The sequence below is a fragment of the Perca flavescens genome, chromosome 10, assembly GCF_004354835.1.
Source record: "Perca flavescens isolate YP-PL-M2 chromosome 10, PFLA_1.0, whole genome shotgun sequence".
In the NCBI taxonomy this organism is placed as follows: Eukaryota; Metazoa; Chordata; class Actinopteri; order Perciformes; family Percidae; genus Perca; species Perca flavescens.
In genome coordinates this window covers 9956759-9973602 of record NC_041340.1, presented here as the reverse complement: position 1 = coordinate 9973602, position 16844 = coordinate 9956759, and the positions used below count along the sequence as shown (strand labels likewise).

The 16844-nt window shown below is 39.4% G+C and overlaps 1 protein-coding gene across 1 annotated transcript in view; it reads left to right on the top strand.

Annotated features, from left to right (window-relative positions):
- Window positions 1–455: 455 nt before the first annotated feature.
- The window catches only part of elovl6 (ELOVL fatty acid elongase 6), a 32846-nt gene continuing 16457 nt past the window's right edge, over window positions 456–16844 (top strand). Inside the window, exon 1 of the mRNA XM_028589350.1 lies at window positions 456–790. Within this exon, the coding sequence (XP_028445151.1) occupies window positions 708–790 (83 nt within the window). The 5' untranslated portion in view covers window positions 456–707. The remainder of the gene's footprint in view (window positions 791–16844) is intronic.

Genomic DNA, 16844 nt, shown 5'->3' with positions numbered 1-16844 from the left:
TGTAGGTCTCTCTCTCTCTCTCTCTCTCTCTCTCTCTCTCTCTCTCTCTCTCTCTCTCTCTGCGCACCCACAAACAAACAGTCCGGTTCTGGTGGTTGATAACGCATAGGTGCTGATTAACGGGCCAGGTGGGTAGTGCATACTGCCATGACGCTAATGTCTGATTATTCCACATTTTCATTGAGATATTTTGTGATTACATTCTGAATCTGCAACGTTCTCTGTCAGGTAAATCACTAAGTCAGTAGGAGGCTATACAGTAGACCTATACATTAAGTGGTTTATGGTTCTTCTGTAAGTAATTTTGGGGTACAATTTGGTTTTGAAGAAGCAATACCACAGGCCAAAACAATCGACCCATTCCAAACACGCACATTTTCAACGGGCACTGTACTAGTTATTACAATTGAATCAAATTTGAATTTAACTAATTTTCAAATGCACTTTAATAACAGAGGAGAACCAAAACCGGCGGCGTTAGGACCTGGAGTCCACCTTCCTGCGGAAGAGGGCGTAGGCTCTGTCAGCCGGTTGAAGAGGAAGGGCCCGCGACTGCCGAGCTGCTCGCGCACAAACCGCGAGGTCCAGACAGCAGCACGAGCGATGCGAGTCAAGGGTTGTGAGGAAACCGACTAACCAAACCGAAACAACCTCGACCGAGTATCGTCTTGTCTCAGCAGCGTGAAGAGAAACACAGCACAGCGAGCATGTCGGTGCTAGCTCTGCAAGAGTACGAATTCGAGAGACAGTTCAACGAGGACGAAGCCATCCGATGGATGCAGGAGAACTGGTAAGGCTACGCTGCCATGTAACGTTAGCGCCTCGTTTTTAAACCCACATTACAATAAACGTTTTCAACTGCAAATTCAACGCGGAGTGTACGCGAGGGAGGCTGTAACCGTGCACTTGTGTCAGCCTCGCCCTCCGGGATTAACCACGCCGTATCCTATTATATCAGGCTCTCTGTCATCACCCGAAAATTGCTGCTTGTGTTTCATAAAATCAACAAATTTACGCAGGCCTTCAGCCCCGTGCGAAAGCAAGGCTCTGCCACACTTCAAGCCTGTCTGAACTCCTGGCACTCCGCTGTTGAATTGTGCATCTTTAACGGGTAGGATTTATCCCGTGATTTGTTTTCCCTACATTAGTTATTTTATTGTGAAGGTCATCCTTGATTCCAGCTGCCTCATCCATTTACAGTCACTGGCCCAATAGCATATTGAACCAATTCCCCCTCAGTCATCCACTGGTTTTCTCCTTCAAACTGTACAGACATTTTTTTTAAGATTATATCACAGTAAGTCATCATTGTGTTGTACAGGGGAATTCAAGTCAACTTGCTGCATGTTAACCGTAAGGTCAGTCAAAACTAGTCTGAACATTTTATGTTTTGCTCTGTATGAAAATGTTTAGGGTTGAAACCAACCATTATTTTCATTTTTGATTCATCTGTTGGACTATAAAATTTTGAGTCCAAGGTAATGTCTTCAAACAGCTTATTTTCTCCAAGCAACTGTCAAACTCAAAAGATTTTCAATTTAAATGATATAAGACAGAAGAGGAGCAAATTCACACATTAGAAATGCCGGATTCATTGTTTGATGTTTTTGCTTAAAGTGTTCATATTATGCTCATTTTCATTTTCAGTTTCATAATTGTATTTAGAGTAGAGATGGCCCGATACCATTTTTTGCTTCCCGATTCTGATACCTGAACTAGTGTATCGCCCGATACCGAGTACCGATCCGATACCAGTGTGTCATATATTTTATTATGTTTTAACAACTGTATACTACTATCCCTGTATGGATGTGATATTATTTCTATCTTTGTGAAACATGAACAAACACAAACCATGAACGCCACAGAACTTTCTTTTATTGTCCACTTTGACAGTCAGTTATAACAGAAAAAGAACATAAATAATCTATTTTAACATAGATTTTCTTTAGGGCTTTATTACGTGGTATCGGATCGGTGCATTAACTCCAGTACCTCCCGATACCGATACCAGCGTTTTAGGCAGTATCGGAGTCGATACCGATACTGGTATCGGTATCGGAACATCTCTAATTTAGAGGTTATGCCAGAATAGGTTTATGTGGTTTAATTTTCAAAAAACGCCATATTTTCTTGAACTGCACATTGCTGCAGCTCCTCTTTTCACCCTGTGTGTTGAGCTCTCTGTTTTAGCTACAGAGTGAGGCATCTCACTTCTGTTCCATCTTTGTTGGGAGTCGCACATGCGCAGCAGCTAGGTCAGCACTGCTAGCTTAGTCAGTTGCAGAGTATGAGGGCGTGCCACGCTAGCAGCTAGGCGAGCATTATAACGTGTGTTACAAAGTGATGCACGTTTGTCACAGAAGTAAAGGCTGGACTACAATAGAGCTGTTTGGAGCAGTTTGTGAACAGTATTTTCTGTTGGAGATGGTAAGTCCCTTTGGGGTGCACTTTGGGCTTTTTCACTTTGTAAACCTATAACGTTCATAAAAAACACAATATATAACACAATAAAAGAAAGGGGGGGAAAAAGCATAATATGAGCACTTAACTGAAATGATTAATCAATCATCAACATAGTTGACAAATTTCTGTAAATTGATTATTAGGCTAGTTTTAGAAATGATAAAGGTTTTGCCAAAAGGAGTGGAGAACGCAGACCAACTTATAATTGATTAATTATTAAACAAGTTTCAACAGAGTAACTTGCGTTGTGTTTCTTGAAACCTTGTAATGACTGGGCACATGGAGTGTCATGTTTACCCAGGGCAGTGTCTGCCAGGCTTTACACAATCTATAACATTATTCTAGACAGACATTTTGCTGTGGCTACTGCAGAGTAGAGCTGTCAATCTTCCTCTGTAATACCATTCGAATTCCATTTGATATATTTTTTTTTTTTTGAATAATATTCGAATATCTCATGCTCAATTGCAGCCTGTTTAATATGTACTACACTACTCTGGCTTATGCATTGTCAATACCACTATATACTATAAGCATGTGGTTGTTGTTACATGTTGTGTCCACCAGAGAGACTTCTAACATCAGCCTGGCCTTGAGGGGACCTGCACGCAACTTTGTTTACATTCATTTTCCACAACGAGCACACAGCAACAAACACAAATCAACCGAGAACTCTGTAATGAAACATTATCTAACAAGTGTAGTGAAGCGGCATTGTTGTAAAGGCTAACGGTGCTCCGTTAGCTCAATGACATCATGTTAGAAAGTATAGCCGAAACAATTTGTCATAAACTAGGTAAGTAACAAACAATGCTAACTGCATTAATAACCAAGCCAAACCGTGCTGTCACTACTATTTTAATGATTTATAAGCAACCTGTTTCTTGCAGATTGTCACGTTACTGAGAATACAGCTGTTAGAAGGCAATATATGAAGTCGAAGCTAACTCTGACAGCTGTGAGGGCAGCTAACATTACCTTAAGCTGTCTCCATGAAGCTCCCAGCTACGCTAACGTTACTATACCTTGCGACGCAGTTAGAAAACAAGAACGAGCTAACTGATGTTAACATAAGCACTTTGGCTCGGTGGATGTTGATTTTTAAAGTCATGTTAAAACTATTTCCTGTTACGATTTCCAGCCGCAGCCTGTCACTCCCCCCTGTACTAAGTTAACTCGGTACGTAACGTTAGCTCCGTCATGTTGTACTAACGTACGTAACGTTAGCTTAGACCTCACAATGCCTTGTTTCTCACTCCCGCTAACTTATTGTTCATAAGACGTGACATGAGTGAGGCATGCATGTAGGCTAAGGCGAGAAGAGGGAGATTAGCTAACATTTGCCAACATATTTATAAAAAAAGTCACATTTGAATAGTAATTTCAGCATTCGAATAGTATTGCTTTTTTTTACTATTAGAATTATATTCGACTTTCGGTATTTGTTCCAACAGCCCTACTGCAGACCCCAAGAAAGCGCCTCAGGCTTTGAAGCCAATTTAACATAGCTGTCAAAGAGTTGATTTACAACTTTTTACCATTGACTAGCATTGCTAAAGAGCCGTCTGTAGATCAGTGGATACATTTTTCTTCACAATCCCTTGTGAAATGACTTGTTTCCTGTCAGAATTTGATCCTATCTGTCTGAAAACATTTAGAAAGTTTAGAAGAACTGCACAATTAAAGGATTTAATCCCCATTCAAATTAGCATAGTGCTAAACTGGAGGTCTCTATGGGGCCCCTATTGCAGAAGCAGTGTCGATCATCTGGGTATTTTTATACGTGGAAGTTGAACTTTTTTGGCTTCTTGCTTCACTGAGCAACTCATAGTAATAAATGGGGCTGTGCCTCAAAAGCTGTATCCAGTTCTTGACTTGCATCCATGGGCTACTGGGGTTAAGTAGATATTGCTTTGTGTTTGTGTGCATTGATGCATTTCAAATGTAGGTCATGTGCTGGTCCATCCAACCATACGTTGCATGAACTCACTGTCTGGTCATTACTGTCCAGGTCCATACCAGGTTGAGCAAAAAAAGGGTTCTAAGCAATACAAAATATGTCAAGCGTTAAGTTAGCATAGGCTTTATTATGCATTCAGTGGCACTAGGTTTGTAAAAAGCAGCACACTGAGTAGGAGGCATTAATCTGTCTGAATTGCCTGTGTTTAAAAAAAAAAAAAAAAAAAAAAAAAAAAGTCCCTTTTTAGCCTTTTTTTTTTTTTTAAACAAATTTGGAGCAAGTAGAGCTCATGGAGCCAGTCTTAGAACAGTTCCTTTTTATTATTTATGAAAATGAAATCTGTGTGTGAGAGTGAGAGAGAGCGACAGCATGGGAGCAGTGTGTAGGAGCTGTCCATAGCCTGGTACTGACAACCGACCAATAACATTAATCTTCTGATGTCGGCTGACGGCACATTAGCCAATCACATTGCAGCTGACCTATGCTGACTTCTCTCCTGCTCCTGTAGCTGAGGATGTTAGACTGGGCCAGTGCACATGGCTGATAGAAAATGTTAAGGGAGGAACTGACTAAGCTTGGCATGTTTTTATGAATTAAAGTGCTCATATTATACTCTTTCATGTTCATAATTGTATTTTAGAAGTTATATCAAAAGGTTTACATGGTTTAATTTTCATAAAACACCATATTTTTGTTGTACTGCACATTGCTGCAGCTCCTGTTTTCACCCTGTATGTTGAGCTCTCTGTTTTAGCTACAGAATGAGGCATCACACTTCTGTTCCATCTTTGTTGGGAGTCGCACATGCGCAGTACCTAGGTATGGACTACTAGCCAGTCAGGAGCAGAGTATGAGGGTGTGCCGTGCTAGCAGCTAGGCGAGCATTATAACGTGTGTTACAAAGTGACGTACGTTCGTCACAGAAGTAAAGGCTGGACTACTAGAGCTGTTTGGAGCAGTTTGTGAACAGTGTTTTCCGTTGGAGATGGTAAGTCCCTTTGTGGTGGACTTTGGGCTTTTTCACTTTGTAAACCTATAACATGCACAAAAAAGAAAACGTGCACAAAAAAAGATATCTAACACAAGAAAGGAAAGGCGGGGAAAAGCCAAAAAAGCATAATATGAGCACTTCAAGGGTGTGACCAACACAGTCTCACTCCCTACTCGTCAAATGTATGACGCATGGTCAAGGACCCTGGCGTCAAGTTTCAACGAAATAGGGGTACCCTTGACGTTATTTTTCGACGAGGGGGGTCCGTCAGATAGACATTCATGTTATTCCCTCACCGTCGGATATCGACGAAAGAAAAAAACACGCCCCCGCCCCTTAACTCGAAATCTGTGACAGTTATTGGTATTTTTAGCCCAATAACCGCTGTTTTAATCAACATTATTCACGAGATAGTGTCATGGTTTATATGTATTTCTTTTTATGTTATTATTTCGGTATATTTCGGCCAGGGAAGCTGGATTGCTTTTTTGTTGATTTATATTTTTTAAACTATAATGCTACATCTATCAACATTTATTTAGATGTTATCATGGTATTCATTTCTTTACTTTAATAATATTATTTCGGTCTTATTACCGGTGAAATATTACAGTATATGCTGTAATACGGAACATTACGATATGATCCGAGCAGGAAGCATTCAAAGCCGATAGGCCTATCCCACAATGCAATGCGGCCATTCATTTCAAAGAATCGGGCAGCGATCAGCTGGTCTTTAACGCCAGGATCGCTTCAATATACATATATACAGTCAGTGATTGTGTCACCAGCAACAACACGTTGCTCAGTTTTATTCCAGTAAGTTATGAACCATAATAACGTTTAAACGAATCCGCCGAAAACTCCGAAGTGACGTGGTACGTCCCGCTTAGCGGATACGAAGATAAAAATATATAGGCCTAACATTCGTAATATTAATGTTTTTTCTAATGTTGTATTTGAGGAGTTAAACAATAAAGATTGTTATAATATTAAAATACAGTTTCATGTATTTGTCTACGTTAAAACGAATCCGCGGAAGTGACGTGGAAATTCCACATCTCGTCTGTGAAAGAATGTTGTACGTGAGAATTTACACAATAAAATACTAATAATGAAAAAATTGTGTTTTATATTTAGCACTTTTATTTGCCTTTATATATACTATATAAAAAACCTACAGTTGAGTGTTTAGAAATACAGCCTAATGGCTTGTTTGACTCATTTGCATTTGTTTTGAATTGTACTGTTGTGAAAAACAATATACAAAGAGAAGCATTTTTTTATTTTATTTTCCATACATAGTTATTTAAAAACGCAATTTTCTAATTTTGCAGTTGATGAATATTAATAGCAAAGACTAAAGGGGAAAAACATAAGTATATTTATGTGTGGGACTTAGTTTGATTTAAAATCGCACTGCATTATTAGTTGTTTTAAATAAATTACTTTTTTGAAATATCAATTTATGGTAGGCCTAACATATTCATTATTATATTCAGAACATGATCCTCATATCAATCACCGTGGTTACAGCTTGTAGCCATCCTAACCTTTGTAGCCTTTACTGAGACTACCTTTTCAAAATTAAGAAGGGACTAGTTTTAAGGAGCATTTTCAGGAAATTAAAAGGATAAGCAGATTGTTACCGAGGTTTTTGTTCACTGAGTAAGATGTATATAGCTTTGTTTGGGTATGTATACATATACAACATTTGTATGGCATTTTTGGCACACTTCTACCTCAGCCCTACTGCACAAAGACAAAACTCGCACATCTCATTCAACCATTTCACAAGCTGAGAAAAGGGTCATGACATGGGTCAGGGCAGTGGTTCCCAACCTTTTTCCTTTCCCCCCCACACACACACCTTTTGAAACTGAAGTTGAGGTAACTCTCGAGATAGAGCTAGGTCAGAGGATATCAGAGGTCCTAAATGATGAACCAATCCATCGGCTCTGCTCCTATAGGCCCAATGGTGTTCATATGGACAACATGCACCTTTGGCTGGAAGGCCCGTGTTGAAAGTGTGTGTTATCATTTAGAGCAGACACCCACGGTGAATCAGATGGTTTATGTTATACAAGGCTGCATTACAGAGAATTTTATTATGACTCTCATGAAGGTTGTGTAGAGGAATAGAAACCAGTCTCTCCAGGCAAGCACACAGAATATGGTCTAATCTATCTTTATTCTCCATGCCAAGTATGAGCTCTTATCCTCTGGCAGAAGATATGGGTAAACTTAACATTTCTAAACTATAAAAACGTTGATGATGATATAGGCCTAATTTGGACCTACCTCAATTAAAACTTTAAATAATGTTGCTTGAGATTGAGGGTGTGCAATAGCTTCATGATATGAAGCATGGTTGTGTTGCTCTTGTCACTGTTTGTGAAAGATGAGCAATAGATTGTTGCTGTGTGATGTGCTTCAGTCTAGCCTATATCACTTTGTTCATGTTGTTTTTTATTTTAAGTATGTCAGCTGTATGATAAAACAATATGTCAAGTGTTATTTGTGAAGCATTTGAACTCAAGGCAAATATACCTCTGGGGACAATAAAGTAGGCCTATCACCTGCTAAGTGGTCTCCATGATGTGTAAAAATTAAAACGTTGTCGTAGGACTATAGCAAACACATCATTGGAAAGGTCTCAACCTGGAGAGTAACATATGTCAGTCTGAAGAGGATACATTACTCCTGCTTTGAAATATTGACCTCTGAACCTTGAACCCAGTCCATGTATGAAGGCCTGTCATTTAGCAACAGAAGGTTCTACACACATAAAACCAGCTGTTATAGAAAGCTCTGGACCTCAGCTATCATGTAGATATGGTCACCAAAGTTTATCCACTGTAAGCACTGTCAAATATGGTAATAAGCTATATTCACCTATTTAACGATTCGATTTTTAAAATCTGATGACACCAGTGTGTTCTCCATCCCAAAAAACCCCAGGGTGTATCCAAAATTATACACTGCCAACTTCTACTTATGAGAAATATACCAATATACTTTAAAACTACAACTCCCATAAGAAACGCCACAGAAGCTGTTACAAAGCTTGAGCACTTGTAGTTTTTCCGGGGTGGGGGGGGACTCGCTCGCTCCTCTTTCTGCTGTCTGCCGTGAAATGGCTTGATTCCATTTCAGATTGAGGCCCCCCGCCCGGCCGAGCAACAATATATGAGACAAATACATGAAACTGTATTTTATTATTATAACTATCTTTATTGTTTAACTCCTCAAATACAACGTTAGAAAAACATCAATATTACGAATATTATATATTTTTATCTTCGTATCCGCTGAGCGGGACGTACTACGCCACTTCGGAGTTTTCCGCTGGATTCGTTTAAACGTTATTATGGTTTATAACTTACTGGAATAAAACTGAGCAACGTGTTGTTGCTGGTGACACAATAACTGACTGTATATATGTATATTGAAGCGATCCTGGCGTTAAAGACCAGCTGATCGCTGCCCGATTCTTTGAAATGAATGGCCGCATTGCATTGTGGGATAGGCCTATCGGCTTTGAATGCTTCCTGCTCGGATCATATCGTAATGTTCTATATTACAGCATATACTGTAATATTTCACCGGTAATAAGACCGAAATAATATTATTAAAGTAAAGAAATGAATACCATGATAACATCTAAATAAATGTTGATAGATGTAGCATTATAGTTTAAAAAATATAAATCAACAAAAAAGCAATCCAGCTTCCCTGGCTGAAATATACCGAAATAATAACATAAAAAGAAATACATATAAACCATGACACTATCTCGTGAATAATGTTGATTAAAACAGCGGTTATTGGGCTAAAAATACCAATAACTGTCACAGATTTCGAAAGTTAAGGGGCGGGGCGTGTTTTTTTTTTCGTCGATATCCGACGGTGAGGGAATAACATGAATGTCTATCTGACGGACCCCCCTCGTCGAAAAATAACGTCAAGGGTACCCCTATTTCGTTGAAACTTGACGCCAGGGTCCTTGACCATGCGTCATACATTTGACGAGTAGGGAGTGAGACTGTGTTGGTGTGACAGAGAAAGAATAAAGGCAAACCAAAATAAACTAGTTTGACGGGAAGCATCATGCGAAATGGAAATAAAATGAAGCTGTTTGATGTTTACTTCAGTAGTTGAGCACTTGAAAACCAACTCCAATATTCTTTCACCATGAAGTGACTTAAAACACAGACTTAAACGACACAATTTATTTATTTAGCCTGGGGTCAAGCATCTTTAGCAAACCTCTACCAGGTTCTGGAATTAACATCAACTAAGCCAAGTGCAAATGCCAATCCAATTAGTTCAGGGCTGACAATGGGTTGTTTAGCATGTGTGTTAAGATGGAATTGTTTCTGATTATCTTCATGAATTCCACTTCTGTTCAGTTTTTATGACATTATTTGAATGTAAACATAAATGTGCACCGATTTTAGGTTTTAGTAGGTCTTAGCTAGTGTTGAACAACAATCGGTGATGTGACAGCAGGTGTTTTACTTTTTTCACTGCCGTTGAGGAAAATTCCTGCAGTGACATTGCTGATTGAGGTGAGGCCAGAATTGCAACATGCTTTTAAGTCTAAACCAGTGGCTCAGCATTCAGTATTGTAAGTGAACAATTGAGCACACCCCATGAGAGCTATAAAAAAAAAAGGTCCAACCAGATATGCCGGTTGTAGCAGTCTGTAACATAAAAACCCATCACTACGAAGACCAAGCTGAAGGAGGTGGAGCATCTGTGTTGATAAATGATGATCATGAAAACTATTCAGACCTCAAAGGTGAGACAAATTGTTTAAGTTTTGATATTGCCAGAAATTTAAAAAAATCTATGCATTGGTATTCTAGTTGTATCAAGTGGGTCTTGAAAGTTGAGAGGGTGATGCGTTACTTGTCCACCCAAAAGAGTGATTCAATCAGATGCCTTAGACTGTTTGTATTGAGGACTAGGGGCCCTATCTTGCACTCAGCGCAATTACCTTTGTACACCGACGCATGTATCATTCCTATTTTACACCCAACGCACAGCTGACTTTTCCCTCCACAGACGCACGTCGGTAAATAAGGCAACGTATTTGTTCTCCCGGAGGCGGTTCAGCAAAAAGACGAGGCGTGTTCAGGCGCAAACGTTCCCTGGTGCTATTTTGCAGTTTCAGAAAACCATTCCGCCACTGACCAGGAAAAACCTGGTGTAAAGTCAGTGGCGCGTTATTCAGATGCTATTTTAGGGGCGCATGCTTGGCCATAATTTAACGTGAAAAAGAAAAATATTATTGATAATGCGCTTTAGGTGTTTGGATAGATCAGGAGGCACTTTACAGTACAGTACTCAAAAAGTATTAAGCATTCTTTGTGGCTTGTTGTGTTTTACACAACATTTCCATGAATCATGGATGTGTTGATGACATGAGGAAATATTAAAGGACTTAAGGAGACGGGATGTTGAACTACGGCGGGATTGGACACTCAATGCACTCCTGGTGGAGCAGGTAGACGGAGATGGAGTGGGGGGAGGAGGAAGGGGCACAACAGGTGCAGGTGGTGCGTTTGGAGGCCCACGCTCCATGGCTGCAGCAATCCTCTCCAGACTTGAGGAGATGCGCCCTAGAGGCCGCAGCAACATCGCCACCCGGTCAAGACGGTCATTTATCCCGCCGGTATAATAGCAACAGCGCCCCAGATCCGCCCCACAAAGCTACTTGCGTTTCACGTTTTGATACTTGCGTTTCAGATCGTTAAAATGGGGCCCTAGGGGTGTTGTAGTGATGAATAGTTCCCCCTTTCTATCCAGCAGTTTTAAGTTATCGTGACTGTTTGGACTCAATTTGACTTACAGTGCATTCAATTCTTCGCGGTGTGTTGTACATGCTTATCTCATAGGGTTGATGATGAAACGATACATTGTTCAGCCCTGGTTATAACACAAGCCAGCTAGTGGCTGATTTGGGTAGATAATCCATTTTAGCATTACTATCAGTGCCTGTAGGGTAGCTAGGTGAAAAAATTTGCAGACTACTACTGCTCTTACTACACTCCAACTGATACTGCTGCGTTTATTGTATCTTATATTGTTATTGTCAAAGGAGGAAAAACTTCTATTCACTTGATTGCCTTTCATATATTTATAATTTGAGCTGTTAAATGAGCTAAGAATTTTCTGTTAATGAATCCAATTCATATGCTGTTTAGTGTAGCCTCAGGTGTTTTTACTTTTCATCACTTTTAGGGGTGATGGATGCAAAGTAAGATGTTTGTGTTTTTGAAAGGAATTTTCTGTACAGACTAAGTCCTTGGCTAAAGAAATGCATTTGTTTTAAAACGGACACAGTGAGAAATCTTTGGACATATACTGTGTATACATTGTTCTGCAGGGATGAATGGAGCCTGGTACACTGATCTAATGTGTTCCTGTGAGACTGGCAGCTCAACATTGTGAAGCAAGGATGATTAAGCGGCCAGTTGTCAGAAAGCTAGGAAGAGGAAGGAGTGGACATGGACCTAGATGCTGTTGTTTAGCAACATGCATGTGACACTGTGTGATGGGTGAAACCTACTGCAGTTCCAAAGTGGCCTGTTATGTTTTAAGATTATTTGCAGTTTGGCCATACTGTCCGGAAGAGAATACTGTTAACTTTCTGTTATACGGACATCTTTAACCTGCTGACTCACTCTGTACTCCCACAGATGTCCTCATTCTCCATTACCATGCAGGTTGCTTGGAATCTGCGTTCTCTGTTTTTGAAATCCTCTGGGGTAGATAGCATCGCTATGGGTCTCTGCACTTTTGATGGATCTCTGGTGGTTTACTCTGGACTGATGACAAAGAATGCATAGCCTGAAAATGCTGCAGTGAGAATGACCAATGCGATCTTTGTTGTAGTCTGTTTTGTGTATTTTTGACTGTTAGTGTTTCCACCGCTGTTTATGTGATTCAGCTGCCCTACGAGGGATATGGCAATGTTGTTCAGAAGTATCATAGCTCACTGACTAGTCTTTAAAGGTCAGGTTCCTATGGTACTTGATAAGTTGAGCAGATAAGTCTCTTCCTTCCAAGTCTCATGTTACTTATTCAGTCCAAGACTAGTACAGCCTAATGTCCCAGGGTTCTTGAGCCCTGCTGTTGGATGGATGAGACCAATAGATACCCCCGTCTTAAATTTAGCATCAGGGTATCATTTCAGTGGTCATGAGATAACCAGTTTCCTTTCTTCTGTAGTTAAAGATTTGCTTGAAAACATCATTATTTTTTATCTGAAGAATTTAGTTCTAAATAGTGGCTTGCACTCAAGAGAAATAGGGGAATAATACATTTCTCAGGGCTCCAGACTAACTTTTTTCACTAGGAGCACGGAAGTTTAGGGGCACACACGTAAATCAACATGCTAACCAAATATTCACATTTCTACTAATTTCCACTGTATTACTAATAAATACTTTGATAATAGATGCAGAAATTACAATGTGCTGTTTCAAATTTAGTGTCACCTTTGAAGATGCAACATAGAAGGCACCATTGCTGTCATGACAGTAAACAAAATATTTAAAAAATATACCAACTCTAGTCTACAATTACAATGAATTCACCTTAAAATTAAACATGCATTGTTTAGGCTACTACCCTTATGGTTGGGTACTTTTCGCATCTGAACCAATATTAGTACAGATACCTGAAATTCTGTTCCAGTACCCAACGGTACATTTTTTCGGTACTTTCCCTCTGTAATTACAAAACAATTATTTCAGTTGTAAAATAATTCCAAACCTATTTATCCTATGTAGTTAGAACATTGTTATTTTATTAGAATATGTTACTCTGAAGAAATTAAACAAAAATAAAAATAAAACCCCTCCCTCTCTCCTCCCAAACCCATCCCTACAACCTATTAAATTGAATAATTATTCATTTCTTACTCACTGTAACTTGTTTAGCCTGTTGTATTTTAATCATGACCATTTTTAATTGCTCTTTAATGTTTCATGTGAAGCACTTTAAATTGCCTTGTTGCTGAAAGGAGCTGTAGAAATAATGTTTCCTTGCCTTACAACCTCAGCCTGTCAGTCAGTCTCCAGGGCACAGTTGCACACTGTTGTGCCTGCTGCTTGTCTCAGAGGAAGTGTAACGTCAACAGCACCGTGACTGTTTTTAATATCATATAGCAGCAAACGCTGTCTGCGTGAAGTTTTTAAAAACTGTAACCATACTTGAAACCACTTTATCGGCATCACTCACTGTGACTTCAACAAAACAGCCAACGTAGTTTGCGCCGATTGCAACTCTGCGAGTGTGTGTGTTTGTGTCGGAGCACCGCTCTCTGTCAATTTTCAGAGAGGACAGATAAGCTTGCGCTTACGCGCTCAGGTACCTACGTTTCGACATTTAACATATAAAAAAAAGGGGGCACATTTACTGGTCGCACATGTGCACACTCTCAAACTTTGGTCGCAAAATGTGACCATTTGGTCGCAGTCTGGAGCCCTGTTTCTAGATGCCAGCATCACAGGCATGCAACTAACAAAAGATGCATAATTCAAAGCCACAATGCAGAAGATGTGGAAGAGGTGTTTGTAAGTAATTAGGGGTTTATTCAAGAATATATTATTCAGGTGTCAAACTGGGGTAGCAAGTATTAGGTTATATTTTATAGTCCGTCATCTGCCTTCTCTTTGTGTTTTTATATTTCCTGTGCCCTGAATTTAATTAATGTTCTAACATACACATGACCAAAGATATGCTTTTATTATTATATTTGCTAAATATTACTTGGTAAGTCAAATATGACCACTCGAAATCAAAGAAAATGAAAGCAAACATTTATTATTTTGCTTAATGAGGAAAGTAAATAATTATTTCCCAGTGCATTTGAGAGGTTCTTCTTGATGGCCATACATTTAAATCTAACAAGGTCATGCTGCTGCCATTTTAACAAGAGCAGCACATGATGATGCTGATAATTTCTGACGATGTTAACCCAGGTCTACCTAGAGTGTCACTGTGTCTGGTTTCACTTTTAGATTTCATCAGGCTGTCAAGGAAAAGCTTAGATGCAAGCAAAGGAAAGAGCAGTTCATTGTACAGTCTATTTTATTTTGTATCCATTAAGTTACTATGCATATACATTTTTGCGTGATTCAAACAAAACATTTTAAAACCTGCATTGTTGATAGCTGTCTTCTTCACTGCCTGAGCAATTATTGCATCTTTTCTTGGCATGCTATCTCCATCAACTTACCACTGAAATAGCATGCCTTGCATAATTGCATTACTGCCCTCTGGAGTTCCAGGAATGTGTACTGGGTCACCCTTGTGCTTGACTGCGTACATGTATGCCATTATTAGGTGCTAGTAGAGCACAAGATGGCAACAAAATTGGCACCCGCTAATCAAAACATTAGATCATAGCGCCACCATTGGTCACAAACTTTGCTGTGTACCGTTGTCGGAGATTGTTGGACAGACAGAGAGACACCGCTTGATCCACAGCCTTTAACTACACAGTCAAGGAATGTGGTGGCTTAACATATTTAATCGCGATTGGATTGTCCATATTTAATGATCTCTATAAATTGACTGTGCATTACAGGGTTGAGGTTATACAAGCATTATTACACAACAAAACCAGGCGAACCAAAGTGGCAAAAAAATGGCTTGGGGTTAGAGGACAGAGGGTTAAAATAAGCATGACTCAAGATGTTCCTAAGCACTTAACAGGCTGAAATAATTACCACTCAACTAAAGGACTCATTCTGTTTCCTGAATAGATACATTTTCCCCCATGTAGTTGCAGAATGAACTGGGTCTGGTGGGTGTGTCACTAACTGGATTACAAGTGGGTGCTTTGGTGCTTCCTGGTACAGCACCTCTTGGTATTATTTAGTGGTTGGCTGCTCATGCTACACGGTGCCACAGTAACTGGTTGCCTTTCCACTGTTTTAGATACAGTGTCAGGGAATACAGTTGCACCCCCTGAACTGGTTGACTTTGTGCGGCACACATGCATACACTTTTGTTGTGGATACAGTTGCATGTGACGCTGTAAACGCACAGACTTTGGTAAGACAGTTGGACACCAGCTCAATGGCACAGGCGTACAGACTCATCCTCAGACTGCAAACTCAGGATTACGTAACGGGTAAAGTCTCCTGGACCAGCTAATGCAGATCCAAGTTTCACGACCGGTTATCCAGCAGCTTTGTACAACACTGTGAGTGGGGGAGGGCTGGGGCGACACAACCAACATCCTTATTATATTACAATCTCTACTACATAGTCTATATGCAGTAGATACACAGACCACCTAAACCTATAAGGATATAGTACACACATATTATGATAAACTGAACAGTAATTTATGGAGTTGCACCGATTACAACTTTCTATGCCGATTTTCAGATTTTTCATTTTTCATTTCCGTTTGAACTGCTGATACCGATTGTAGCCGATTCCGATTTCATATTTTCCAACCACTTTACAGCACACGCAAATATTTATTTTCTTAAATATATTTATTTATCTTTTCTTTAATAGAACATTTTGCGTAGAACATAAATTTTTTTGAATAGATAATCAATCTCTATAAAATAGAACACACATACACACATTTTAGGCAGGATCATGGTCCCCTTCAAGCCAACACGCACAAGTAATGTTAATTGTTTATGCTTACTTTACCATTCTTTTTACACTGAGTCCTATGAACCAACTTAAACAGTTATAGGCGACTAGAGATGTGTTGCATATACAATAAACATGCATGAAAAACGGGAATAAAATGAAGTTTCCGACATACTTATCCCTAGGCAATACCGGTACACTGCGTACAGGCAGGCTATAAAAAAAAGTCTTGTGCATGACCGTATCAAGACAATCATTTTGGGTTATTATTTGATCTAAAACCAAAAACAGTGTCACAACACCCAGGATTTGTAAGTATAGCCATCCACTCCATATAATATAATCTAAAGAAAACAGAATGACATATGGTGATACCTCATAATAGCAGTGTTAGAACTGATACAAACACCAGTCCACTACTATTACCACTGCTAGGTACTAGTACTGAACATTTAAGCAACTAAATGACCATATACAGTAGCTTCACTCCAGATGTAGTGTAGAAAAGAAGTGACCAGTATTAGAGTCTACCCCTATGGTTGGTTTATGCCTTTCCTGAAACAAAAATATTGTATTATATTATTTGGACGTGGGTTAATAGGAAAGACAGACATGTATTTTCAGAAAACATTAAAGTTTTGGTTAAACAACAATGAACAGAGTGTAATTTAACATATGTTCTTTTTATTTGAGAACAGAAGCTGATATAGGAAACTCCAAAGGCAGTCGTAATATTGGCCTATTGCTAACGTTAGCAAATGTCGGCGTAGCGTTAGCTAGCTGTCTAAACTT